Source organism: Chelonoidis abingdonii, chromosome 10 (assembly GCF_003597395.2).
Source record: "Chelonoidis abingdonii isolate Lonesome George chromosome 10, CheloAbing_2.0, whole genome shotgun sequence".
NCBI lineage: Eukaryota > Metazoa > Chordata > Testudines > Testudinidae > Chelonoidis > Chelonoidis abingdonii.
The window spans coordinates 45,122,569-45,146,689 of NC_133778.1; the positions used below are offsets into that span (position 1 = coordinate 45,122,569).

General features: G+C 37.9%; 1 protein-coding gene across 5 annotated transcripts in view; it reads left to right on the forward strand.

Moving 5' to 3' along the window:
* COBLL1 (cordon-bleu WH2 repeat protein like 1) overlaps positions 1–24,121 on the forward strand; it is a 150,203-nt gene that overhangs the window by 111,733 nt on the left and 14,349 nt on the right. For 4 of the 5 annotated variants that reach the window (XM_075070156.1, XM_075070157.1, XM_075070153.1 and 1 more), the window contains exons 3-11: positions 556–757; positions 1,933–2,161; positions 6,823–6,861; positions 9,098–9,195; positions 9,307–9,549; positions 15,187–15,337; positions 15,811–15,885; positions 17,428–17,586; positions 23,454–23,712. In XM_075070156.1, coding sequence (XP_074926257.1) covers positions 556–757; positions 1,933–2,161; positions 6,823–6,861; positions 9,098–9,195; positions 9,307–9,549; positions 15,187–15,337; positions 15,811–15,885; positions 17,428–17,586; positions 23,454–23,712 — 1,455 coding nt within the window. The remainder of the gene's footprint in view (positions 1–555; positions 758–1,932; positions 2,162–6,822; positions 6,862–9,097; positions 9,196–9,306; positions 9,550–15,186; positions 15,338–15,810; positions 15,886–17,427; positions 17,587–23,453; positions 23,713–24,121) is intronic. The other variant, XM_075070155.1, reaches the window with a different exon arrangement.

Genomic DNA, 24,121 nt, shown 5'->3' on the forward strand with positions numbered 1-24,121 from the left:
TTGTTCTTCGAGATGTGTTCCTCATATCCATTCCACACCCGCCCTCCTTCCCCACTGTCGGAGTAACCGGTAAGAAGGAACTGAGGAGCGGTTGGGTCGGCAGGGGTATATATCAGGCACCATAGTAGCGCCACTCCAGGGGGTGACCTGCCGGCCCACCGAGTGTTGCTAGGGTAAAAGTTTCTCCGACGAATGTGCACGCGACGCGCGCGCACACCTAACTGGAATGGATATGAGCAGCACATCTCGAAGAACAACAGTTACAAAGGTGAGTAACAGTCTTTTTTGCACCACCTCTGAGCAGATTGCCTCTTGCAGGAGCACAGTAGCTCCGTAAGTATATGTGCATATTAAAGGTGCCTTTTCTTTAAGTAATAACTACAACATCTAAGAATTCCGTTACAAAGTGGATGTGTTGACCGTAATTATTTAGTCATAGGATAGCAGAGATGATTTTTGCTAATGTTCAGAAATGCACTTTGTTTTGTGGCCTATATAATGATTGTATACCTCTCTTCCTCCCCCCCCCCCCTTTTTTTTTTTTAAATTTAACAGCAAACCCATGATGGACTTGCTGATTTTTCTCTGTGCACAGTATCATTTAAATCCGTCAAGCTATACCATAGACATGATATCGTCAGAGAAGAAACAGATTAAATTCAAACCCAACACACCAATTGGAATGCTTGAAGTAGACAAAGTGATTTTAAAGCCAAAACATATGGATAAGAAAAAGCCCACTCCTATAATGCCAGAGGTAAGAATTATACCAATGGTGGTAGTATCTGATGAGAGAGAGATTAAGATTGTTTTTCTCTAAATGTTCTAATTGTGATTTTATGTTAAATGCAATTTCTCAATAGAATATATTTTCAAGGCATGGCCTGGTGGCATCGCAGTATACCATTACTTGGAGATTAGAGCTTTAGTCTGTAACTAGGGGTTTAGATGATTTTGGAATTTTACAATGACGTAAAACTAATTGTTCTTTTGGGAATGTAAATATTATGCAACAATCTGAAGTATAATATAAAGTTACAAATCTACATGAAGAGTTTATCCTTTTGGTAAACTCTCTAAAGATGATGATCTGTGGGCAGCAGAAACGTACATACATATAGCATCCCTTTCATAAACTGAAAATCAATTGCTCATAAGTCATTATCTGGACTGCCATAACTTACACACTCTTCTGATTACAAGTTACTTATTTCATTTTCATTTAATATGTGCTCTGCATGTTATTGCTCCATCTTTTGAGAATTCTTTAGCTCAGATGTATAAAAGGGATATTCCTCATGCTCTGGGAAATTGAAGCTTTGTAGAGCGCAGAAAATAAACATTTTGTATTTTTATGAAGTGCTCAAATTACGGAATTAATTTTTTTCCTCATTCCATTTCCTACTTTCTAACTTAAGCTAAGTGAATTGTAACTTTAAGTGTACACAATGGAGACTACATTGGCATAGCTACATCACTGTAGTTATGCTGACATAACTCTATAGTGCAGAGGCAGGTTATGCCAAAAGAAAAGGGTTTTCCACTGGTGTAGGAACACATCGACAGAAATATTCTTCCATCAGCACAGCTGCATCTTAGGATAGCTATTTTGGTCAACATCGCTGAACTACATGGCTATGTTGACATAATTTTTAAGAGTAAACCAAGCCTGAGTTAAAACTGATACTCCATCAATCAGGCGTTTCCGTTTTTTTTTCTTGCTGAGAAAGTAAATGCCATCACACTCTTCTTAACAACGTTCTCTTTGTAGCATTGATAGTACTGTAACAATGGTGAAACAGCCCTTATTCGGTGTGGGTGAGTGAGAGGGAGTTTCTGTGGTTGCTGCAACATTCTGTTGGTGTAACAGTTTGGGTTTTTCTCTCTGTATCTTTGAATGTTAGTTAATAGAGTTTGTATATTTTTTTCCAGCAAACAATAAGAGTGGTAGTAAACTACAAGAGAACACAGAAGACTGTAATGAGAGTGAGTCCACATGAACCTCTGCAAGAGTTCATACCGATTATCTGTAGCAAATGTGAGTTTGATCCTTTGCACACTGTATTGCTGAAGAACTACCAGTCTCAGGAGCCCCTTGATGTAACAAAATCTCTTAATGACCTTGGACTAAGAGAATTATATGCAATGGATGTCAATAAAGGTAAGACATTTTTATATATAGTTTCTCAGCAAAGGTATGCACACAGGAAATGTTGTTTAAAAAAAATATGGTACATCTATGATTTCATGTGTTCTAGAGAAATGAATTTCCTTCTAGATACTGCGTAATATTCTTCATTAATTCTGCTATAGAACCAAACCCAGGGGTGGCTCTGTTTTTTGCTACCCCAAGCACGGCAGTCAGGCAGCCTTCAGCGGCATGCGTGCGGGCTGGTCACATGGATTTGGCGGTGTTTCTGCGGATGATCTGCTGGTCCTGGGCCTTCGGTGTAGCCATTGCCAAGTTGTCGCCGAAGCCATGGGACCGGCGGACCTCCCACAGGCATGCCAGTCCCGCCGTACCTGATGCCAAGTTGCTGCCAATGCCACGGGACCAGCGGACTTCCTGCAGGTATGCCACTGAAGCCTATCTGACTGCCACCCTCACGGCGATTGGCACGCCGCCTCCGTGGCTTGTCGCCCCAGACACACACTTGCTGTGCTGATGCCTGGAGCTGCCCCTGACCAAACCTAGCTAAAACTCACCTACAGCTAGTTTTCATAAACTTCTAGAAGAGAACCAGTATAATACATGTGTACAATATATTATTTTTAAAACCCTGTGTCAGTTTTAGCCCCATTCAAGCTCCAAAGAAAATTGTGTCTTGTCTCACACAGTCCTGGTACAGCTCACTCTGCTGGAAACTAGACCCAGATCTCCTAGTCTTTCCTTGATCTAAGTTGGCTGAGGCCCTATCTTTTGCTTTGGTCTCTCTGGGTATGTCTACACTGCAATAAAAAACTAGTGGCATCAAGTCTCAGAGCCTGGATCAATACACTGAAGTGCAGAAGTTCGGGCTCAGGTTGGAGCCCAGGCTTTCAGATCCATCCTCCTTTGGGGGTTTCAGAACCTGGGCTCCAGCCTGAGCTTGAATGTCTTGAATTGTTAGCTCCACAGCCTAAGCTCTGCGAACCTGAGTCAGCTCCCTTGGGCCAGCCATGACCATGCCATGGGTCTTTAGAGCAGTGTAGGCGTACCCTCTGGCACACCTCCAAGGCATAGTTCCTGTTTGTTACCCCTTCACAGAAATGGGCCCTCCTAGACCAATACTTGACCCCTCAGGCTCTCCAGCAGATTAAGTATACCCTCTCTTGGAACTCCAGCCATGTGGGAGCTATGGGTTTACAGTTCACTCAGAGAGGTTTTGCTAATTTTTCTAATCATAATTACTCTTTACTTTAGTTAACCCAAGGAAATATACAGATCTAGACAAAAATAAAAAACACACCTGCAGTCACTTCCCTGCCTTAGTTTCCTCTGCAGTGTTTTTTTGGGCATAGGCCAGAGTCTTAGGATACATCCTGGACTCCTCCTCTCCTCCTGCCCTTTACACATGACTTCTTTCAATCATAGAGTCCATCTTCCATCCTGTATATTATCTGGCTTTTCTCTTCCTCAGCTAGTCCCACAGTTAAACAGAACCCCTCCCCCCCGCTATGAAAGCATATCCTTTTCCTGTCTCCTGCCCAAAGCTTTCTCTTTGTTGCTCTGTGTTTCTTTATGTCTCACCAACACTTTTTTACTGCTGCTGGGGAAATTCCACTCTCTAAACCACAGTCCTCTGCAGAGAAGTTGGAGTAAAGTGACTTCCCTCAGCCTTCAACTATCCTATTCTATCTGGGCCAGGTCTGTTCACTAATAATCCTTAATGCCAGTCTCTTTCAAAGACCAGATCTGTAAGCTCCATTCCCCTGTCTCGCCACTCCTTAGAATTTCAGTCCAGCATGAATGTCAAAAGATAGCAGAGAAGAAAACCAGCCTTACAGTTTGCAGTCTCACATGGATAAACAGAGGGGGTGCCCAATATCAAACAGAATTAAGTTGTACATAGATTCGCATAATTGTCACATCTTGCTAAATGGAAAAGGGGCAAAATCAGCAGGGAAGTAACTTTTGTTTATAATCCTGCAGGGTCAGATGGCCAGGTACCTAACAGCATATTAATTTAACAAAATGTATGAATTTATATGGTGCTTACCAGTGTAGAATAAGAGCACTTCACAGGGGTATGGGTTGATTTAGTTCGTTAATACTACTTGCTTCACAGGCCATTATCTCCATTTAGTGATGGTCAAATTCAGACAGAAGGCAGGGAAGTGACTTGCCTTGCCTTTGCTCACACATCTAACTCCTGATCACATGCCTTGCCCACAAGTCCATCTTTTATGAAGGACTCCTTACGTTTTTTGTAGTCCTCTGTTAACAAAGACTTTCTGAGAGGGATTTCAGGTGAACATGTTCTGTCAGCATTGGCTCTTGTGATTCAGCTAGACTTCCCTGGACTAGCGCTATGTACCTTCTTTGTATAGTCATTATCCCTGCATTTGACATAATGCAAATTTTGCTCTCTGCCATAGCATCATCACTTGGTATGTTTTATTTCAAAAACATTTATATCAGTTTGCTTCCCAAATACACCACAGTCAGCAATATCTGAAATAACAGCTTTTATTTAGAGTTAGTTGGGAATTTTCAATCAGAATGATTTTTCCAGTGGAAAAATTAAAATGAAATATTTTGACAGTTTAATCCAGTTGTTAATCTTTACTACTTTGAACTAACCCACAACATTTAGTTTTGAATGAGTTCAGCCAAAAATTAAAACTGCATTTTGCTATGTCTCATTGCCATATGGGAATTGCAGTTCTAGCCCCATTCTCCCCTAGGGCTGCTTGGAGGGTGCATCTCCCATAAGAGATTTCCTTCTGACTGAGTTATGTTGTATGTTATGGGACTCACATGAGTATGTGTATTATGGGAGATATAGTCCAACAAAGGAGCCTGGTCTATAAGAGAGAACGGGGCACAGAACGATGACAACTGCTAGATCCATGTGCTTTGGAGAAATGTAGTTTTAATGTTGAAATAAGTCGAAACAGTGATATGGGTTATTTTAACAAACAAAAATATTACATTTTAATCTTAGAAATCTTTGAATGTTTCATGTCAATCAAAAATGTATAACAATGTTTCATCATTTACTAATTGAAATTATCCACAGAATTTCATGGTTTGGAAAACCTTTGTTAAATTTAATTTTTCATCCTGTTGTGGGGAAAAAACAAAATATTGAAATTTCAAAATTTCCCTTGGGATAGAAATCCAATATTTTGCTTAGGTCTGCTTTTATTATACTGAGATTTGTAAGCACAAGTTTACATTTTAGGACAGAAATATAATAAAAATAACCAGTTTAACTATTGCTATTTTTCTTTTCTCCCATTTGGAAAACAAAAACACCATAGGTAAGAAATCACAAAGACCTCTCTCCAATTTTAAAGAGTTTTTATTCTGTATTGTGATGCCTCCTGACAGCATCTTTAAATACCTCTGACCTTCACAAGTAAAAGATATCAGGTGTCTTGTGGAATATCTTTTTTTTTTTTTTTTCATTTGAGTCACAGTCTGAGTAACAGACTCAGGCCAGGTCTACACTGCGACTTTAAATCGGTTTAATGGCCGATATACCGATTTTACGCTGTAACCGTTCACACGACGTCGTCATTAATATCGAGTTAAACGGCTCCTTAAATCGATGGTAGCCTTGGACCATGGACGCAAGCAATCGATTTTGTGATCGCATTGTGGACGCGCAAAACCGATTTTATAACATCGGTTTTGTAATATCGGTTTAAACTACTTCGAATTAATCGTGCAGTGTAGACGTACCCTCAGTTTGGGAATGATAACTTACGGTGGAGACTCCCTTTGATCAAGAAAGGTACCGATAGAAGGAAGCAACCTATCTTCTACCAATTTACTACTTTGGACAAAAAATTAAAATTAGTCTGGGGTTCTTTCCCTGACTCTATTCCTAACTTTTTTTTAATTTGAGAATATATGTGCCAAAAGTCAATAATATAGGGGCAGGTCAAATAACTAAATTAAAAATTTACATTATTTGAACTTGAAAACTGTTTTCCAGACTCCAGCTTTCTGTTTAACAGACTATTTAGTGACAGTCAGAATTAAAAGCCAAGAAAAAAATACCATAAATATTATTTATTTTTAGAACTTCCTATTTAACTTCTATTCGCCTGGTTAATGATGACCAATTGCTTTACTGAAGATTGTTCTGGGGCTATAAAGATAATTTAAAATCAGCATCTTTTTAGCAATTGCCTGAAGCCAACATCCATGGTGAACTTTTCTCCCAAATGAATTTCCTTCCCTTCTCAATAAGAAACAATCCAGGAGGGTGGGCAGGTGGGTGGATTGATTTTATTAGAGGATTGTTATGATTTGCTGCTGATGGGGAAATATTAACAAATGTGCTAGTTTTAATATGATATACTCTAGAACACAATCTGCCCATATACAGATTGTGGCATCTCTGGTCTTTGATATAAATTTGTGTGCATTTCACTGTCACTAGTTCAAATTCTGAGGAGGTGGTGGTTCGTTTTAGATATAATTCTAAGATGTTTTCTCTTCTACTTAGGGAAAACCATTCCCTAAGTAGGCCTGCTATCTTTTCCTATTTTTGGAAACGCAGATGAAAGTGTTCATATGTAATTTGCATCTTTCCCTCAATCCACAGTTAAGTTCTGTATCTAATAAATAGTATCATTGTAACTAATTTACCTTTTTTCTTTCTCTAGCCACTTCAGCTGCTGACTTCAATTTATCATCTTTACGAGGTAAGTTTTACTGAGCTAGATAGTGAAATAGGAGCACATATACAAACTGTAGCTGATAAGTTTGTCACTCAGACATTGCCATTTATAGACTGCAAGTAATCAAGTACCTTCATGTCCTATAACGTGTGTCAGATTTGCATAAATTATCATTACAGAAGTTGATATCCTGCCTATCATACAGTGTTTCAATAAATTTTAATTTTTGGTGATTCTTTGATCACCACAAGAGAGTGTTCTTCAGGAGCCCCTTGAACACTGAATGATGGAAAATTTTTTACTAAAAGATTTTACTAAAAGGTTCTGCCAGCCTTACTGATGTTGAGGACTGTTTTACAATGTTAGGTATCCTATTGATTTCAACAAGCAATAGGATAGAGCTTCTCCCACTGACATAGCTCTGCCTCTTGGTGAGGTGGATTAACTAGGCTGACAAGTGAACACTCTCCTGTCGGCGTAGAACATCTTCATTAAAGCGCTACAGCAGCACAGATGCATCGGTGTTGCTATGCTGATGCAGTGTTTTAAGTATAGAGTTGCCCTGAGGCACTCTTATTCTGGAATATTTTAAGCACAGTGCTTATTACCATACTATCTGCCATGAGAACACTTGCCCCACCTTTGTGATGAAGAGTACCCTATGTCCCATAAGGGTGTGGGGTGTGTTTTGTTTTTTTTTTAAATAGGCAAGTCTGTGACAGGGTAGTACTAGCTCTGGACGATCATTTTCTTAAACAACCTTAAACATTACCCTGAGTACACAATAAGATTGTGAGGTTTGCTTGAGATTTTCATTACTTCATTCATCTGAACGCAGGTTTTATTTAGCAATTAATAACAATGAGCACTTAGCTACAAATTCTTCGCATTGGAACTAAAATTGTGTAAAAAGTGAATTTCCGGTCTCTGTCCTGCAAAATGTATACACTCATACTAATTTATAATACACACACTGTAATTTTTTACCTGTTTTTTGAATGAGATTTGAAAAAAATCTTTTTTATCTGGAAATAAAATTTACTTAACTGAGTGAGGTCAAGAAGTACTGAAATTTTTTACAGTGGTGTTTAGAAGTGAGTAGATGGATAATACGTATACCCACAATTTTTGCATTTAATTTTCCAGTATTGTTCTCTATCCAATTTTAATGTGGATTTCTGGTTGCATGATTTAGCACACCATGTGTTCATGAGTTTTTACTTTCCTAGGATGTTTGCACTGCATATATGACATTTGGGTTCACATATAACATCTGTGGTGCCTTTACCGGTGGTCTGCAGAATGAAGAAGCTATGAATTAAGGGGGGCTGGATAGTTAAAAGGGTACATGATCTGTGGGGGGGAGGATCTTTCTCCAAAACAAAAGGAAATACAGAATGAAAGAGCTCCTTGCACCCTCCACATGCCTTATGCACTCAGAGTGGTTGATCATCAATTAACCTGTAGTTATCCTATCTGTATGTGGCATTGGTTATCAATATTTGTGCATTAAAACATTGTTTTCCTACAGGATATAAGAATTTTTAGATTATAATAAATTGCTTTATAGAATCCTAATTCTGAGTGAAAATCACTGCTCCCAGGTTTAGCAAGAATTTGATGGCTTTTTACCAATGGCTCATACCTAGTTTAAGATGTCGTCTTCGTACTGAGATGTCGGAGTGTTACCATTGTGCCACATCTTCATTTAGGGGTGTGTGTGTATATATGGGTTTGTGTTTAATTGAAAATGATATAGTCATTTACAAGCACTACATGCACAGAAAGTTTTCTTCTTCTTTGTTCAGGAACCTGAATAAAGTATACAGGAACGTGGCATTTAGGGTGAAAAATTGGGACAGGGGGTAAGGGGGTAATAAGAGCCTATATAAGAAAAAGACCCCAAAATCGGGACTGTCCCTGTATGATCGGGATATCTGGTCACCCTAATAGTAGTGTACATGGAAGTCTAAAATTTTAATTGACCACAACTAAAATCTTCTCTAACATGATTGATTGTATTTAGTGCAGTGCTGATATGGAGCACTTTTTACATCGCTGGCAAGTAAAATTCATGCTAATTTATGGTTGCTTAAGGAGAAAAGGTAAAATACATGGCAATATCAGGAGGCTTTTTCAAACTGTACTTTCAAAAGGCTACTCATATAGAATATTTTTTTCTCTGCTACCAGCCTGCTGGAAGGATATACCAAAAATGATCTATGCAATAAATATCTAGAATTATTATTTTCTGTTGTAGACGCCTGCCAAATTTCTCAAAACCCAGATACTTTGAAGGAGAGAGAAAATAAAGGATTTTTCAGCTTTTTTCAGCGAAGTAAGAAAAAACGTGAACAAGTAAGAGAGCATTTTCTAAGCAAAATATGTCTAAATATATTCTCAGAACAATCAGGTTTGCTGGTTCAAATACTTTCAGAATGTTTGATTATCTCTTCCCCTCCTTTTAAGACTGCCAGTGCCCCAGCAACGCCATTGATGAGCAAACCCAGGCCAACTTTCATCAACAGATCTAACACAATTTCCAAGCAATACGACTCTAACACATTGCCATCTGAAATGCCAAAAAAGCGAAGAGCACCCTTGCCTCCAATGCCTGCATCTCAAAGTGTCCCACAGTACCTTGAACATACCCAAGTGAGACACACACCATCTTGTGTTGTGAAATCTAGTAGTGTTGATGACAATGAACAGGTGAGCTATTAAACTTTTTCTTCTCCACCTCCCCACCCAATTAAGTTTCACTTATTAAGAGTATCTGAGGCAGTGGTATTTCTGATGAGGCTTAGAACAGAAATAGTTACACAGTATAAGTAAAAAGTCCTATTTTCTGAGTGTATAGTAGTGAAACAAGAAATATTTCACACTGAGATAAGTGTATCAGTTGAAGGATACATTTTAAATATCCTTGTATGTTTCCAAAATATTGGCTGTATTAAAAATAGAATAAAATAAACCAATGTTCTATTAATACATTTTTATATGAGTAAGATTTGAAGTTAAATTTATTTTAGAAATAAGAAAGTATTTGTAGCAATTGGATAATAGCCAGATAACAAAGATTTATATAATCATAACAAAGGCTCTGATCCTCCAAAGACGTGTACACTGCTTAACTTTAAAGTCACTGGTGCTGCACATATGCTTAAAGAAACCACTATTTTGTAAGGATGTTTCATTTTAAACACTGAGAGTGATAAATAGGAGTTCCAGCCTCAACTTGTTCTATTGAGTTAATAGCTTACATGCTTGCTTACATTAATATGTCCATTAACTACACAGGGGATTGGGATTTATGTCATTTCTAAATTGCCTCTCTTAATCCTTTGTAGTAAAATGCAGTTTAATGTGTTGTTGAAGAAAATAGTCTTCTAAACAATCTTCCAATCTAAATTATTAGAAACAAGTGGGACTCTTGGGAACTACATTTAACTTACAGGAAGCACAAGGATGCTAAACTAAAGTTTTAGTAAAATTGAATGAACTTATGAGAGAGGTTATCTGAGTGTATACTGAACTCCATTCCAACAAATTTTGGGACAAAATTAATGCATTAGGTAATATCTTGGTAAAGCACAGATTAATTGGACTTCTCAACTGACAAAGATCAAGGCTAAAAGTGTCAGTGTAAATTAAAACACTGCATATTTGTATTTTTCACTGTGCTTTGAATCTGGAATAAATGGCATTCTTTTTAAATAAATTAGACTACTGGCATGCCAGAAAGATGAAATTAAATGCTGAATGAAAATTAGGCCTAGAATTTGATGCTAGTCCTGTAAACAAAAATTCTCAAATGAACCATTAGTCTAATTATCCTCTACACAATACTTTTCATTTCCAGTTAACATGAAAAAACCACAAGAGAGCACTGTTTAACAGAAGTTCTAAATTTTGTCTTATATTTGGCTGAGAAGCTTTGTCATTTGAAGAGGAGAAAAATATTTTTCTTCTTTACCAGTGTAAAATTAAGTAGCAGTCTGTCTTGGTCTTTTATTGCCTCTTCATTGAATGTAACAGTGAAGGAAAGACTTTTTTTGAAAAACATCTACTGGGGAGAGTAGGCATTGCTCCTCTGTCTAATCAAATTTGCAAGCAGTACTGGTTTACAACAAAACATTTTCTTAGCCACTGGGGAGGACTTCAAGGAGAAGAAATTCTGTGACATGTAAGAAAGTGGTTCCTTTAAAATCAGTACATCCTGGGGCATTGATGGTGACTATTATAATTTGTTATTTGTATTAGCACCTGCAGGACATAAATTTAAGAGTTGAGCCCACTGAACTGGGCCCTTTACAAACATATAATAAGAAACAGCCCTTGCCCAAAAGAGTTTGCACTCTGAACAGAAAAGACAAACAAAAGTTTGGAGGAGAAACAGAGGCACATGGAAGTAAAGTAACCCACAGTGATTGTACAACTTTGGTATTTCCCAATTTTCTTTAAGTGCATCAATACTTGATTAATCCTAATAGGCTAAATTCTACCAGTTTTAGTTTACTCCTGTGGAAATCCTGGGTAACTCCACTGAAGTCATGGTTCATTTTTGAGGTCTGTTCCCTGTGTGTATTCTATTGTGGGTATTCATGTGTTCCATGTACCTGAGACCATAAGAATCTGTGAAGCAGTGTTCGTTGGTCCATACTTGTGCCTTTACTCTCCTCATGCTCTGTACTGAAGATATAAGGGATGGTACAGATTGACTACCTCTTCAGCTCCTTCTTACCGTTACATAGCTTGAGATGGAACCTCAGTGTCAGAGCTGAGCCTTTTGTCCTCAACCTGTAAATATTTCAGAAGTTTTATAAAGTTTTAACTGAATATAGTGCTTGTACAGTTTATTCACTGTAGTGGTTAATTAGTTCTCCCAGGGAGTCTCCCTGGCCCCCAGTACAGGATTTAGATTATGCCCAGGTTAATGAGATTTAAAAGCTGCATCTCCTGTCCCTGCTGTTTTTTTCCAGCTATGATGGCTAATTCTGCTGCTGCCTAGAGAGGCTCATATTTCTAAGTGCAGTATTTGCCATTCCTTTCCTAGCCAAACCTGACAGAGGTGAGAACTCCAGCTTAGGAAATGCCTCATGGAGTGTGCAATGAGACTCCAGTGAGAGCTGGGACAGGGCACTCCTCTGTACATCATCCAGAGATGCTGAGATGTGCGCCTCCTAGCACCAGGAGTAGAATCGAGCGGAACTAAAGACTTTTCACTGGGGTCTTTTTTATGAGAACAGGAGACAGGCTCTCCTAAACATAAAAGCAGATGTCCCTCAATATGCTTATCTTTGTCTTTTCCCAAAGCCTTACAACACCAATGAGGAGAAGAGGCTTCATTTCCTTGACCTAAGATGTGCATTAGTATTTCACCTGCAAAGAACAAAGCCTATCTGAAAGTAACCTAGATTGTTCATTGCTACAGAGGAATGAGTGAGTGGACAAGACATGTCATCTCAGAGAATATCTAAGTGGGTCTCTTGCTGTATACCACTTTATCGGTTGGCGCATTTCCCTCACCTGCAGGTAGCAACATCTTATTCTAATAGAGCGACAGCAGTTTCAGTAGCTTTGGTTCAAGAGTGCCCTTTCTTGACCTTGCAAAGCAGCAACATGGAGTTCTATTCATATGTTCATGAGACACTACACCTTAGCGCAAGCCTCCACAGATGATGCATCCTTTGGAGCAGTAATCCTTCAAACCTCTATACTGCTTGGTTCCTCGGAGGCTCTCCTCTTGAGTAGTGCTTGTCAGTCGCCCACAGTGAAATACACATAGGGACCAGCACTTGAGGAAAGTGAAGTTACTTACTTAATAGTAACTGGAGTTCTTCTAGATGTGTGGTCCCTATGTGTATTCCACTAACAGCCCTTCTTCCCCTCTGCTCTGGATCATAATTGGATTCATGAGAGAGAAGGAACTGAAGAGGCAGTTGCTCTGCACTGCTTTTTATACCCTAGTTACGGAGCATGAGGAGAGCAGGGGCACTGGCACAGACCAACAGACATTGCTTGCAAGATTCTTCTGTTCTCAGGTGCATGGAGCATGTGTACCCACAGTGGAATATAGATAGGGACCACATCTCGAAGAACTCCAGTTACCATGATTTAAGAAATTTCCCTTTATACCACATTTACATGGGTAGAATTGAGAGCAGAATTTGTTCCTTTATTTCCAACAACAGTAAGAGTTATGTGGTTTATAGATGCTCTCCTGTTGGCCTCATTTCCATGCATACTAATCATATTTCACAAAATCCAGCTGCCTGCTAGGCTGATTTGCATGCCTAGAAGGCCCTATCCATCCTCAATATCGCATCCCATCATATTAACTTCTTAAAGCCGGGTATAGAATCATAGTAATTTAGGGTTGGAAGGGACCTCAAGAGGTTATCTAATTTATCTCCTTGTGTTGAGGTAGGAATGTATACACCTAAACCAGTCCTGACAAATGTTCATCTAATGCATTCTTTTTAAAATCTCCAATGATGTAGATTCCACAACCTACCTTGATAACCTATCCCAGTACTTAACTATCCAGTACTTAGCTAGTGAGAGAGTTTTTGCTAATATAGCCTAAGTCTCCATTGCTGTGGATTAAGTCTGTTACTACTTGTCTTCTCCTTGATAGACACTGAGAGCATTTAATTACTGTCCTCTTTGTAACTGACATCTAGTTGAGGTATGCCATGTAAGACTAACCCATCTTGCCCTCAGGGCAACCTGAGAACCTTGTGTTGTTTCATGTGAATTGCTGAGTGGCTCTGTCCTAATGTGTCAATCGTCATCTTGTTAGGATGCCCTTTAATAGCAGCCCTTTAATAACAGTGTCACACACAAAGTGTTATATGCATACTGAAGCAAACTTTGCACCATATTTTTCCCTACTGATATTCACTCAGCCTCTTCTTTTAAACATTTATCAAATAAAAAAAATTACACATGTATAGTACTGTGACAAACTTATTTGAAGTTGGCATTAAATCCTATTTTTGACCAAATGTCAGCTTATTTTAAGACACAATTGTTATTCAGTGGTAGCTTGATAAATGAAAGGCATCTTACTCCATGGGTATTGGGAAGGTCAAGAATTCTGCTGTCAATGGGTTCTTGAATTATGGAGGGATCATCAGTAAAAGAAAGATTTGTGAGCCTGTTTATTCCAATTCTGCTTCTTCATATTCTACTTTATGAAGTGGACTGCTTAATTGAAGCACAAATAAAAGTCCTTTGAAGATGACCCCCAGGTCTGGCTAAGTGTAGATTCTGCTACCATAAAATGAATGTGATTTCTGGATTTTATTATGCTGTCAAATAGACAAGTGATAGTGATCAAAATAGCTTCAGGAATGGGCATCTGTGACTAGGGATGAAACATATATTTCTTTATCATTGGGATCCTGAAAGTAATCACTCTGAGATGTAGAGCTACAAGGTTACTTCAGTATCAGGCTAATAGCTGTTACAATGGCAGGCAAAATTATGGCAAATATCTTTTGAGATGCTGAACTAGTGATAAGAAAACTGAACAGCTTTTTTTAAAATGCATACAGGACTGCCATAGCAACATACTGTATAAACCAAAGGTTCTCAAACTGAGGGTTGCGAGGTTATTACAGAGAGGGTCGCGATCTGTCAACCTTCACCCCAAACCTTGCTTTGCTCCTGCATTTATAATGGTGTTAAATTAAAAACACTTTTTTATATATTTATAAGGGGGGGGTCACATTCAGAGGCTTGCTATGTGAAAGGGGCCACCAGTAAAAAAAAGTTTGCGAGCTGCTGGTATAAACTAAAAAGTTCCCCTCAGATGTCCTATACCTTTGTGTATTTTGATGCTTTCATATTGTGTGCACACTGGCAAAGAGAGCCAAATCTCTATTTTTGTTAGAATATTTGTTAAAATGTTGTTACAGGTCCGTCTTTAAACCATATTACAACATATTTAGGAACATTCCCCATCAGTTTTCTGACATGGGCTTTTTTAAAAGCATGAGAGATTCCAGGTTACACTCTTCCTAACATTTGTGACAATAAATTTTGTTTACCGTCACTGTTGTGATACATCTTTGACTATCCAGCACTATACGAGATATAATTCCCCTCACTTACTGCTCCACCATTTTCTGATTATTTTCCCCCTTGGGAATAGTTTGAAAGTATTGCTCAGAGAAACTATTAGAAACTTAACAAGTTGTTCTTTCAATTTTGGTCAATAGTGGATGAGGATTGTTATCTCAAGTATACATTTTGCAGTTCAATAATCAGACTTCTCTTGCTGTTTCTTGGAATACTCTTGTTCTTTTGATTTTTTTTTCTCCCCCCCCACCCTCCCCTTAGGGTCAGTTGGGACTAGGAATAGTGAGAACAGGTTCTCTGCAGCTCAGTGGCACATCATCTGTTAACTCCTCTTTGAGAAGAACTAAGCGCAAAGCGCCCTCTCCACCCTCTAGAATACCACAAGACCAAAGTGACAACAGTAAAAGAACTGGTAATCTTTTTACTTTTTAACTAGGCAGAAATGGAAAGATGGTATAACTGTACCTAGGCTAAATACTATTGTTAAAGAAATGTCACCCTGTTGGTTGAACTTTTAAGTAAAACCACACATACATGTTAAACATCTATATTTAAGAATATGTTTAGGTAAAAAGACAGATGAAAACAGGACAATGTTAGAGAAAAATGTCATGTATCAAACTTCAGTTCTATGTCAAGGTCTGTAATATTGTAACAGCTGAAATGCACAGAGGGATATATGTGGACCATGGAATTGACAGTACTGTAGGTGTGGTTGCAACAAGCTTTAATCACTGAGACGAAAGTACTTCATTCCTTAGAAACACACTAATCTGTAAAGTCAAAGTTAGAAATTTTGTTTCAGGTTAATATTGGTATAAAAGAAATAAAGGATTGCATTTGAAAAGGGAGCTGTCTGTTAACATTTTCTTTACTTTGTTTCAGCATCAGAATCTGCAGAATCAACCCCTGTAGAAAGTATTGTGGAAGAAAGAGATACAGAAGTACTGTTTCCAACAGGTAATTCTTCCCAGATGTTATTAAAACAGTCAAGAACAGTCCACAGTAAAAGCATGGTAATAAAGAGAAATAGTAAAAAGGTCATGCTGCAGATGTTACAGGCCCATTATTGTATTTGTCGTAAACTATTATTTAAATTTGAGATTTTCCCTGGATACTATTTCTCCCTCCTCGCCCCCCACCCCCAATCCTATAAGTATTTATATGGCTTTCTAAAGTACAAAAGCTTTACTTTTTCATGATTTAGTAACAAACACCTGATGTTTGTATGGGTTACTATGTGTTACATTTTTAAAAAGAGATACCTAGTGGGTATTCTAGAATATTTAGACATTCATGAAATAGTTTTAAAAAAGAACACCACCTGTGTTGTGTGCGTCTGAGTCAGAAGTTGTCATGTCCATACATCGCGTCCCTCCTCACCCAACATAACCAACTATGATTCTTGTTTATATGACTATAACTACCATGTTGCCTGTGTTTTTGTATCAGTGCATTCTGGGAAAACTGCTATCTCAGTGTTTCAACGGGGATAAAATGTCTTAAGAACACACACATGGAATGGCTCTGCACTTTGAGATTTCCTACTATACAGATAACTAGAAGCAGGAGGATGAGCTAAAGTGGTTACATGGGCCTTGTTAGGGACTCCCATTTAGACTGCAAAACATAAGCATGCCACACCAGTTATACAGAGACTCATGTGTTATCTTAGGCCTCTGGCAAGGGGGAAACTCAGTTACCAACCAAGAAGAACCCATAATGTATTTGGGTACAAACGATATTTAAAGCCAGCTGTGTCACTAACCAGTTACCAACTTGGATAAAAGTTGTGATGTGAGTAGTTCTGTGCATGAATGAAAAAGCTGTAATTGGTTGAATCACAAGTGCTCACTAGACTCTGTCCTGGTTCAGTTTGTGATCGAAGATCACATCCTGAGGAAATATGTTTGCAAACATGTACATGGGGGTCACATACCATTATATTGTGCCTACATTATAAAGAGTAATAAGGAGAACAATAAAATTCTTAGCAAAAAACTTATTATAGCAAATAAGATGTCTTAAAAATCTGGTCCATGATTTGCTGGACACTGCCTCTAACTTTTAACTCAAATTGTGTGAGCAAGTAATTGCAGGTGAATTTTGGTAACTCGGACTTCTGAATAAATGATGTGTATACTAGGTACATTAGGTACTAAAACGTCTTGGTGGCCCAAGTTGTACCTAAGAGTTTTTGGCATCTGAAAAATCATGGGTGCAGAAAAGGAGGCTGCCTTAAGGATATACTGAAAATTTAACTTGAGGATAAGTGTATTTAAACAAGTATAAACGGTAGTTGTTATAAAAAGAGAAGTACAATTGGAGTATTACTGGAGGCTCAACTTCATAAATAATTTACTAAAGTTCCTTTAAAAATAACTAATTTGCTTTGAAATGTGTTTAGTTACATTTTTGTTTGCTGTCATTCTAATTTTATTTTGAGTAATCTGCAGATTACATCAAGCTAATTAACCTTCTTATTCCTAAACTGCTTTTTAGGCAATAAAGTTGATATAAGCAGAGCCACAGTCCCATCATGTGCCTCTCATTGCTTAGATGCAACCAATCATGAACAAAACACCCTCCAGCAAGTAACTGATGAAACTAACCTTACTGGTAACACTGGCTGTCCTGATGCAACTGAAATGCCTTCTAAATGTAGGTTGTAATATCTTTCTGTAGGATATTATGGATAGATAATTTACAGTAGACCAATATTATAATGCATGTGGTGTTGAACTCACTACTTCTAGAGCCACTGTAGGGAACAAAAAATCAGCTGTAATTATGCCATACCATAAACTTTTCTTTTCAGGTAGCATGTATAAATATTTAATTTTCTCCCTGTTAAATTTTTATCCAGTTACAGATGAGACAATTCAGTTCTAAAATGAAGAATGCAGTCAGAGGTCTCTCTGACTAATTTCTTTAGCTGTAATATGCTTCTGTCTTAGGGGTTTTGATCTGTTGGATTTTCTTTATTTCCCATCACTGTAGTACCTGAATCCAGCTCGGGTGAATTTGATCTGTCAACTTTATGGAATAATCTGTTCTTTGTTTTTCTTAGGTTCTAGGAAGCTCTGCTCCTGGTATATGTACTTTTGTAAAATATAAATATTTTTCAAGTTGTTATGAAAAAATGTTTAAAAAAAATAAAGTAAGGGCTTGCAGTATGCTAGCCTAATCTCTTCTAGCAGCTCATTCCACAGCCGAGCCTTGTTGAACAAGAATGCTTTCACTCTAGCTCTCGCTCATTCTTCCTCGGTTTTATTAGCCACACTGCCCTAGAGGAATGCAGCAGTTTACACAAGTCATGGATAGATGGGTCTTGTCCACTGGTGCCACACGGTCTTGAATTGGCAGTAGAAGCAGATTGTGAGCTAATAGAGGATGTAGAGCAAAGAGTTGGTGTTCAAGATTGCGTGTTCCACTGATAAGGCTACTGTATTCTACACAACTTGGAGCCTTGTGCACTGTTTCCAACTTGAACCCCAGATACAGTGAATTCTTCTGAGTGTTTTCCCACTGGTCAGTAATACCTTGTGCTTGACTGTCAAAAGCTGTAGAGAGGTATACAAGTGGGCCTGATCCAAAGCCCACTGAAGGCAATGGGAAGACTCTAATTGACTTCAGTGGGCTTAGGAACAGGCCCAGTATGAACACTGAGATATAGACTGTGCCTGCTGAGGGGGAAGGTTATCCACTGGTGCTTCTATTTCTTGTTTTTTTTTAAGTCCCATTACAATCATCCAGATGTTGGGAGAAGTTGCATGATGGAGTTTTTTGTCAATACTTTCTAAATGGATGCCACTTAGATGCAGCTCTGCTACAGTTCATGGCCTGTGGTTCTACGGGACCCCATGAGGAAAGCCCAGTTGTATTTTTCATTGTATCATATCAAACGGCTGCTGCTTAAATTTATTTGCTCATTCAATAAAATAGCAGTGCATAATAGGTTTACCATATAATACCAGTCACAATGTAATGATCACTTGAAGGAATCTATTTTTGTTTCTGAAAGTAATAGAATGCATTTGTGCTTCTGTTAGCTATTCATTAAAGTGGTAGTGCACCGTATAGTTTAAAACATAACATATCCATTAGAAATTATTATTTTCAGAAGTTTATTTTCTCTTTTCAGCCCAGGGTGGGCTTTTTAAAATGCTTTAAAGGATTACACCTACTAGAAGAGACATCTAAAAGAAAAATAATTAGAATGATTTTTGCATTGTAAAACTACAAAAAGATGTATCTTTCTCTCCATAATGGTTTTAGTTTTCATTCTGAACATTTTTTCTAGCCTAACATACATAGTTCCATTAGAGTTTCATGGTTTAGGAAAGAAGAATAAAATATCTGCATGTTAATTAACAATTATTGTATATTTCTTACAATTTTTTAAAATTAAATTTCATGAGTAGCAATCTTATTGACAAAACACACCGTAAAGTCTCCAAGGAATCTGAGGTCCATTAGGTCAGTAGCCAATGCACTGAAAAGAGTGATAGAGTGTAATGGGTGAATGATGAGAGTATGCAACTCTCTATCTCTGATACTTTGAAGCATAATAGCTTGCAAAGAGATGTTAGACTATTATTGTATACTATTTAAATGGTACTCTTATTGACCCATGTCTCCAAAGGAGATTTACATTGTAAGATCATTGATCTGTCAACTAAAACCTCTTCAGGTATCTTTTAGCCCAATCGGCTGTTAATAGCTTGAAAGGAACATTGTTTAAACATCATAGCCTAATGTTTGCTCTGGTGAATAATATATATATCCGCACAGATACATTTTAAATATCTTGTTGGTTTTCTGAGATTCTTTAATGGGGAAAAAAAAAAGTATATTTTAATGCCTACTGCACAAACACGTGTGTGTGTGTACATGTTCAGAGACATTGTACATGTTCACATACATGTCCCAAGAGTAACACAAGTATAAATTGTAACATACCATTGCTAGCATGGGCAGCGGAGTGGAGACACAACTGAGCTGTGTTGAGTACAAACTGGTTTGAAACCAGTGCGTATGTATGCAACATGGCTCAGCCATGCTTCTGCCCATGCTGCTGTTTGTACTGCTATTTATACTCTGACTAGCTCTCATCAAGCTACTGCATACTGCAAGTATGTGTACAGCAGAGGAATCACACCACTAGTTCATAGTGTAGACATAGCGTATCATATAGTATATCACATACACACAATGCAAAACCAGTTTCATTAAAAAGAAGAGAGGTGGCTTCAATCTTAGATCAAAATTAAACCTAGAAAACCAGGCATTTGGAACAAAGTCAGGAAGCATAAACTGATCCTTCAACCACCGGGAGTGTATGGGTGTAACTGTGAAAACATAACACAGCTCTACTTATTCTTTACTATGTACAGCTATTCTACTACTACCAAGATGACTCGATGCTTGGATGAGATCAGCTCATGGACCCCCTTACCCCCCAAAAAAGATAGTTGAAGCTGAATCTGAGGCACAGATGGGTGTGTGGGGGCGGGGAGGGTGTGTCATACTGCTGGGCAGAACAAAGCACTTTGAGTTTGCTTTCATGGTGTGGTCTCCTTTGTTTCAAAGTACACACCACAAACTGGGGGGCTAGTTCAGTCTGTAGTTTAGGAGTACTCTTGAATTCCTTGCTGCTGATAAGCTTTCACATCATATCTCTGGGTGGCTAGGAGACTCCATCCCATCCTGGTGGATAATCTGGCCTTGATTAATGCATGACTCTGTCAACTTGCATTTGGATTACACATTGGCAATATACTTGGATATGAAGCCCAAGGAAACAGCCCTTAGAAAACTACAACTAATGCACAACCCTGCAGAATATCTTCCCAGCAGCATGAATTGCCATAAGCGTATTGTCCTGTGCTCTCTAAACCAGCTTCCCATAACATCTAGTCAAGATCAAAGTCTCAGTCTTTACCTTCAGAGTGCTCAATTTCCTGTGCCCAGTGTATCTAAAGATTGCCTAGAGCTTCAGGATGAGGACCATGGCAAATAACTCTGCCTCTTAGGTAAATTGGAGCTTTCTCCTACAGGGTAAAGCTCATATGTGCAGGAGAAAGGAGGCTTGGAGGCTGGCCCAAAACTGTGGAACAAATTCCCACTAAAAATGAGACCCATCACAAATCTCACCATCTTTTTTGCTCCAGGTGCAAGGAGAACAACTTTCACCTTGTTTAACATAAACATGTAGCAATGTTTTTTTTAAAAAAGCCAACAACAGAGGTTCCCCACCAAAACAAAATGCTACACTTCATACATCATTCTCTCTTTGGGAGAGGAGAATCCACATGTGACAGAAGTTAAACAATGTGACTAACAAGCTACTGGAAAGCCTTCTGGTATTACAGAGATGAAGACAGTATAAAATCCTATAGAATAGCAGAATGTGCTTCTCTGGCCTTCATGATTAGTTTTTAACCCCACGTTGAGTTAATGCTGCAGTGACCATTTTATGTGAGTAAGTGAAACCTTTAACACTGTTTGAAACTTTGCTACTTCCAGTTTTGAGTTTATCCTTACAGGCTATGATTTAAACTGCTGTTCTGGATTTGAACTTTGCTCAGTCTTTACACAACTCTGTAATACTAGGTAACATGCTGTCCAGCCTGTGGTGTTGTAAGTCTGCTAGTTGAGAAAAGGCAATTTGTGATGTTCCCTAATCTTTAAGAAAGGCATGTACCAGGATCCTTGTGATTCACTTTTTCCCACTACTAGTTACTTCCCCCATAGCTCCCAGCTGCTATTTTGTCACCATTCTTATAGCCTTCATTTATTTAGAGATTGTCTATACTTATAAATTTTCCAAAATAGCTATTCTGGAATAGTTATTTTTGGAATAAATATGTGTGCGTGCATGCAGGGGTTGGGGTAGGGGAGTTATACCAAAAATAACTCTTCTGGAATAATTATTCCACAATTGTTTTCCTAAATTTCCAAGGTATAGCCTAACATCTTTTGAATAACAAACAGTACCAGCAGCAACACAACCAGTAGGCTAATTGTAAAGTCTATTTACTGATGTTGTTAAAATACTAATTGACATCTAATTGTAGAAAGGTTTGGGATAGAAAGTCAATGGGCCGTAGGGCATTTAAATTCCTAGAGGTGCTAGGTGACTAATCTTGAATTTAGGAGCAGAACTGGGTGAAACTTTTTTTTCTTCTTCTTCTTCTGACATATCCAGATTCAGGTCAGCCAAATTGTGTCATGAATTGTTTCAGCAAAAAAGAAATTTTAGAAATGTCAGGTTAGATTCACATGGTGGCAGTGCTGGGTGTTCCCCTCACACTCAGCTGCCTGCTGGTTAGGATACTCACTTTGGAGCAGGGAATTGAACTCTGGTCTCCCACATTTTACGTAGGAGCCCTAAGCCCAACGATATTTGGGAGTGGGTCCCTCAGTCTCTCCAGTTGAAACTGTTGAATACCTAAATATTCATTGGGTCAGCAAGGGACCATGAGAATAACTCTGTTCCCTGGTGGTTAGGGCACTGGGCTATTGAGTGTAAGATTGTTTTGCAAACCTAGGCTTTAATTTCCAAATTTCAATTTCCTTTATTAAAGTGCCCAAAATCAAAATGAAGGTGTTAGCTTGCCCCAAAACAAAACAATTCTGACTTTTCAGTTTGCTGCCAAAAAGAGAAATCACTTTGGGGTTGATTTGAAACAATTTCTGCCCTCCCCCATTTTTAATAACTGCCAGCAAATGGAAAATTAGTTATTTGCATAGCCTTATTTAGGAGCCTAGCTTTAGGCACCTCACCCTTGGAAATTTTATTATGTCTTATATGGTATTTTATATGGTATTTGGTCAAAGTTGATAGTTAAACATTTTTGTTGAGTTACATTTTAACTGAAGTACTGTTACATTTTAAAATGCATTTAATGTCATATTACATATTTGTTGAATTCTGTTTGTAGCATATACAGCCACTCTATATGCTAAATATCAGAGTACTCTTTTAGCTAAATTTTGATAAATTCAAGGTATTACAGCTAAGTTTTGATAACTCTTCGGTGGGTCCTATGCCAATCAGTGGCAAATCAGCCACTGAGCTGATTGGGACTAGGTTTGGGTCTTGTATCTGTTCTTAAATCGACTGGCGTACTACTTTTGATCTAAAAAGCTGAATTTTTAAAGCTGAATTTGAGAATAACAAATTGATTTATCAGAAAAAAATAAGAGTGATTTCATTAACATAGAATTGATATTTTTCTAGTACTATGTTTATAGCTAAGTAGTGCAGATTTAAAAAAAAATTCAGTGCTCATTTTAAACCAATTAAAGTTGTCTCTGGCATTCACAGATATAAAGAAATGTGTCTAATTGAATAGGAAAGAACTACATAGTAAATCCTGTAGAAATTTAAACTTGAGTCATATTTTAATGTTTTGTGTGATATCTTCAGAAAATTTTCTTCAGTTTACTATTTTAATTATAAATGTTTAGACTTGCTTTGTCCCTTAATATTTACACTCTGGGTGATTGTTCTGTGAGTGCAGCTGGAATTTGCTCTGAATATATCCTAGATGAGATCAGTGAAAAGGAAGAGAAGAATATACAGCACAAAGAGGAAAGTGAAAGTGCAGATACCTTTCTTACAACACAAGAGATTTCTGCCTCCTTCATTTCTACTGATGTACCACTAGATATTGAAAAAAATGATTCTGCTTCATCATCTTCAATTCCTGGCAGTGGTTCTGTAGATAACTTTCAAAGTTCCAAGGAAGAAAAACAAGAAAATATGAGCACAGATGGCAAGTAAGTACTCTTTGTAAGAAAGAAAGGGGGAGAAAGAATAAACAAAACCATGAATACTTTTTCATTGCAAAGAACAGAATAGAGATTTATAAGAAAGTGGCATGAGATTAATATTTCTAAACTCTCATTTCCTTTCTTTTTTCCAGTATAACAAGTTCATTACACAATCGTTAAATGTGGTTAAAAACATTCCAGGCTAGTGTGTTTAGGCCCACTTTTCCTCACTTACTAAATAAAAGGTAGCTATGATCAGGTTTCACATAGTAATAGAAATGACAATAGATTAAAATGTTCGTTCATTGTTAATTATTATTTAAGCAACACTCACTTTCATTGAAAAAAGTATGAAAACTAGAAATCTGGTCAGTTAGCTGTCAGAACACAAAGGACTGTTTTATAATATTATGCT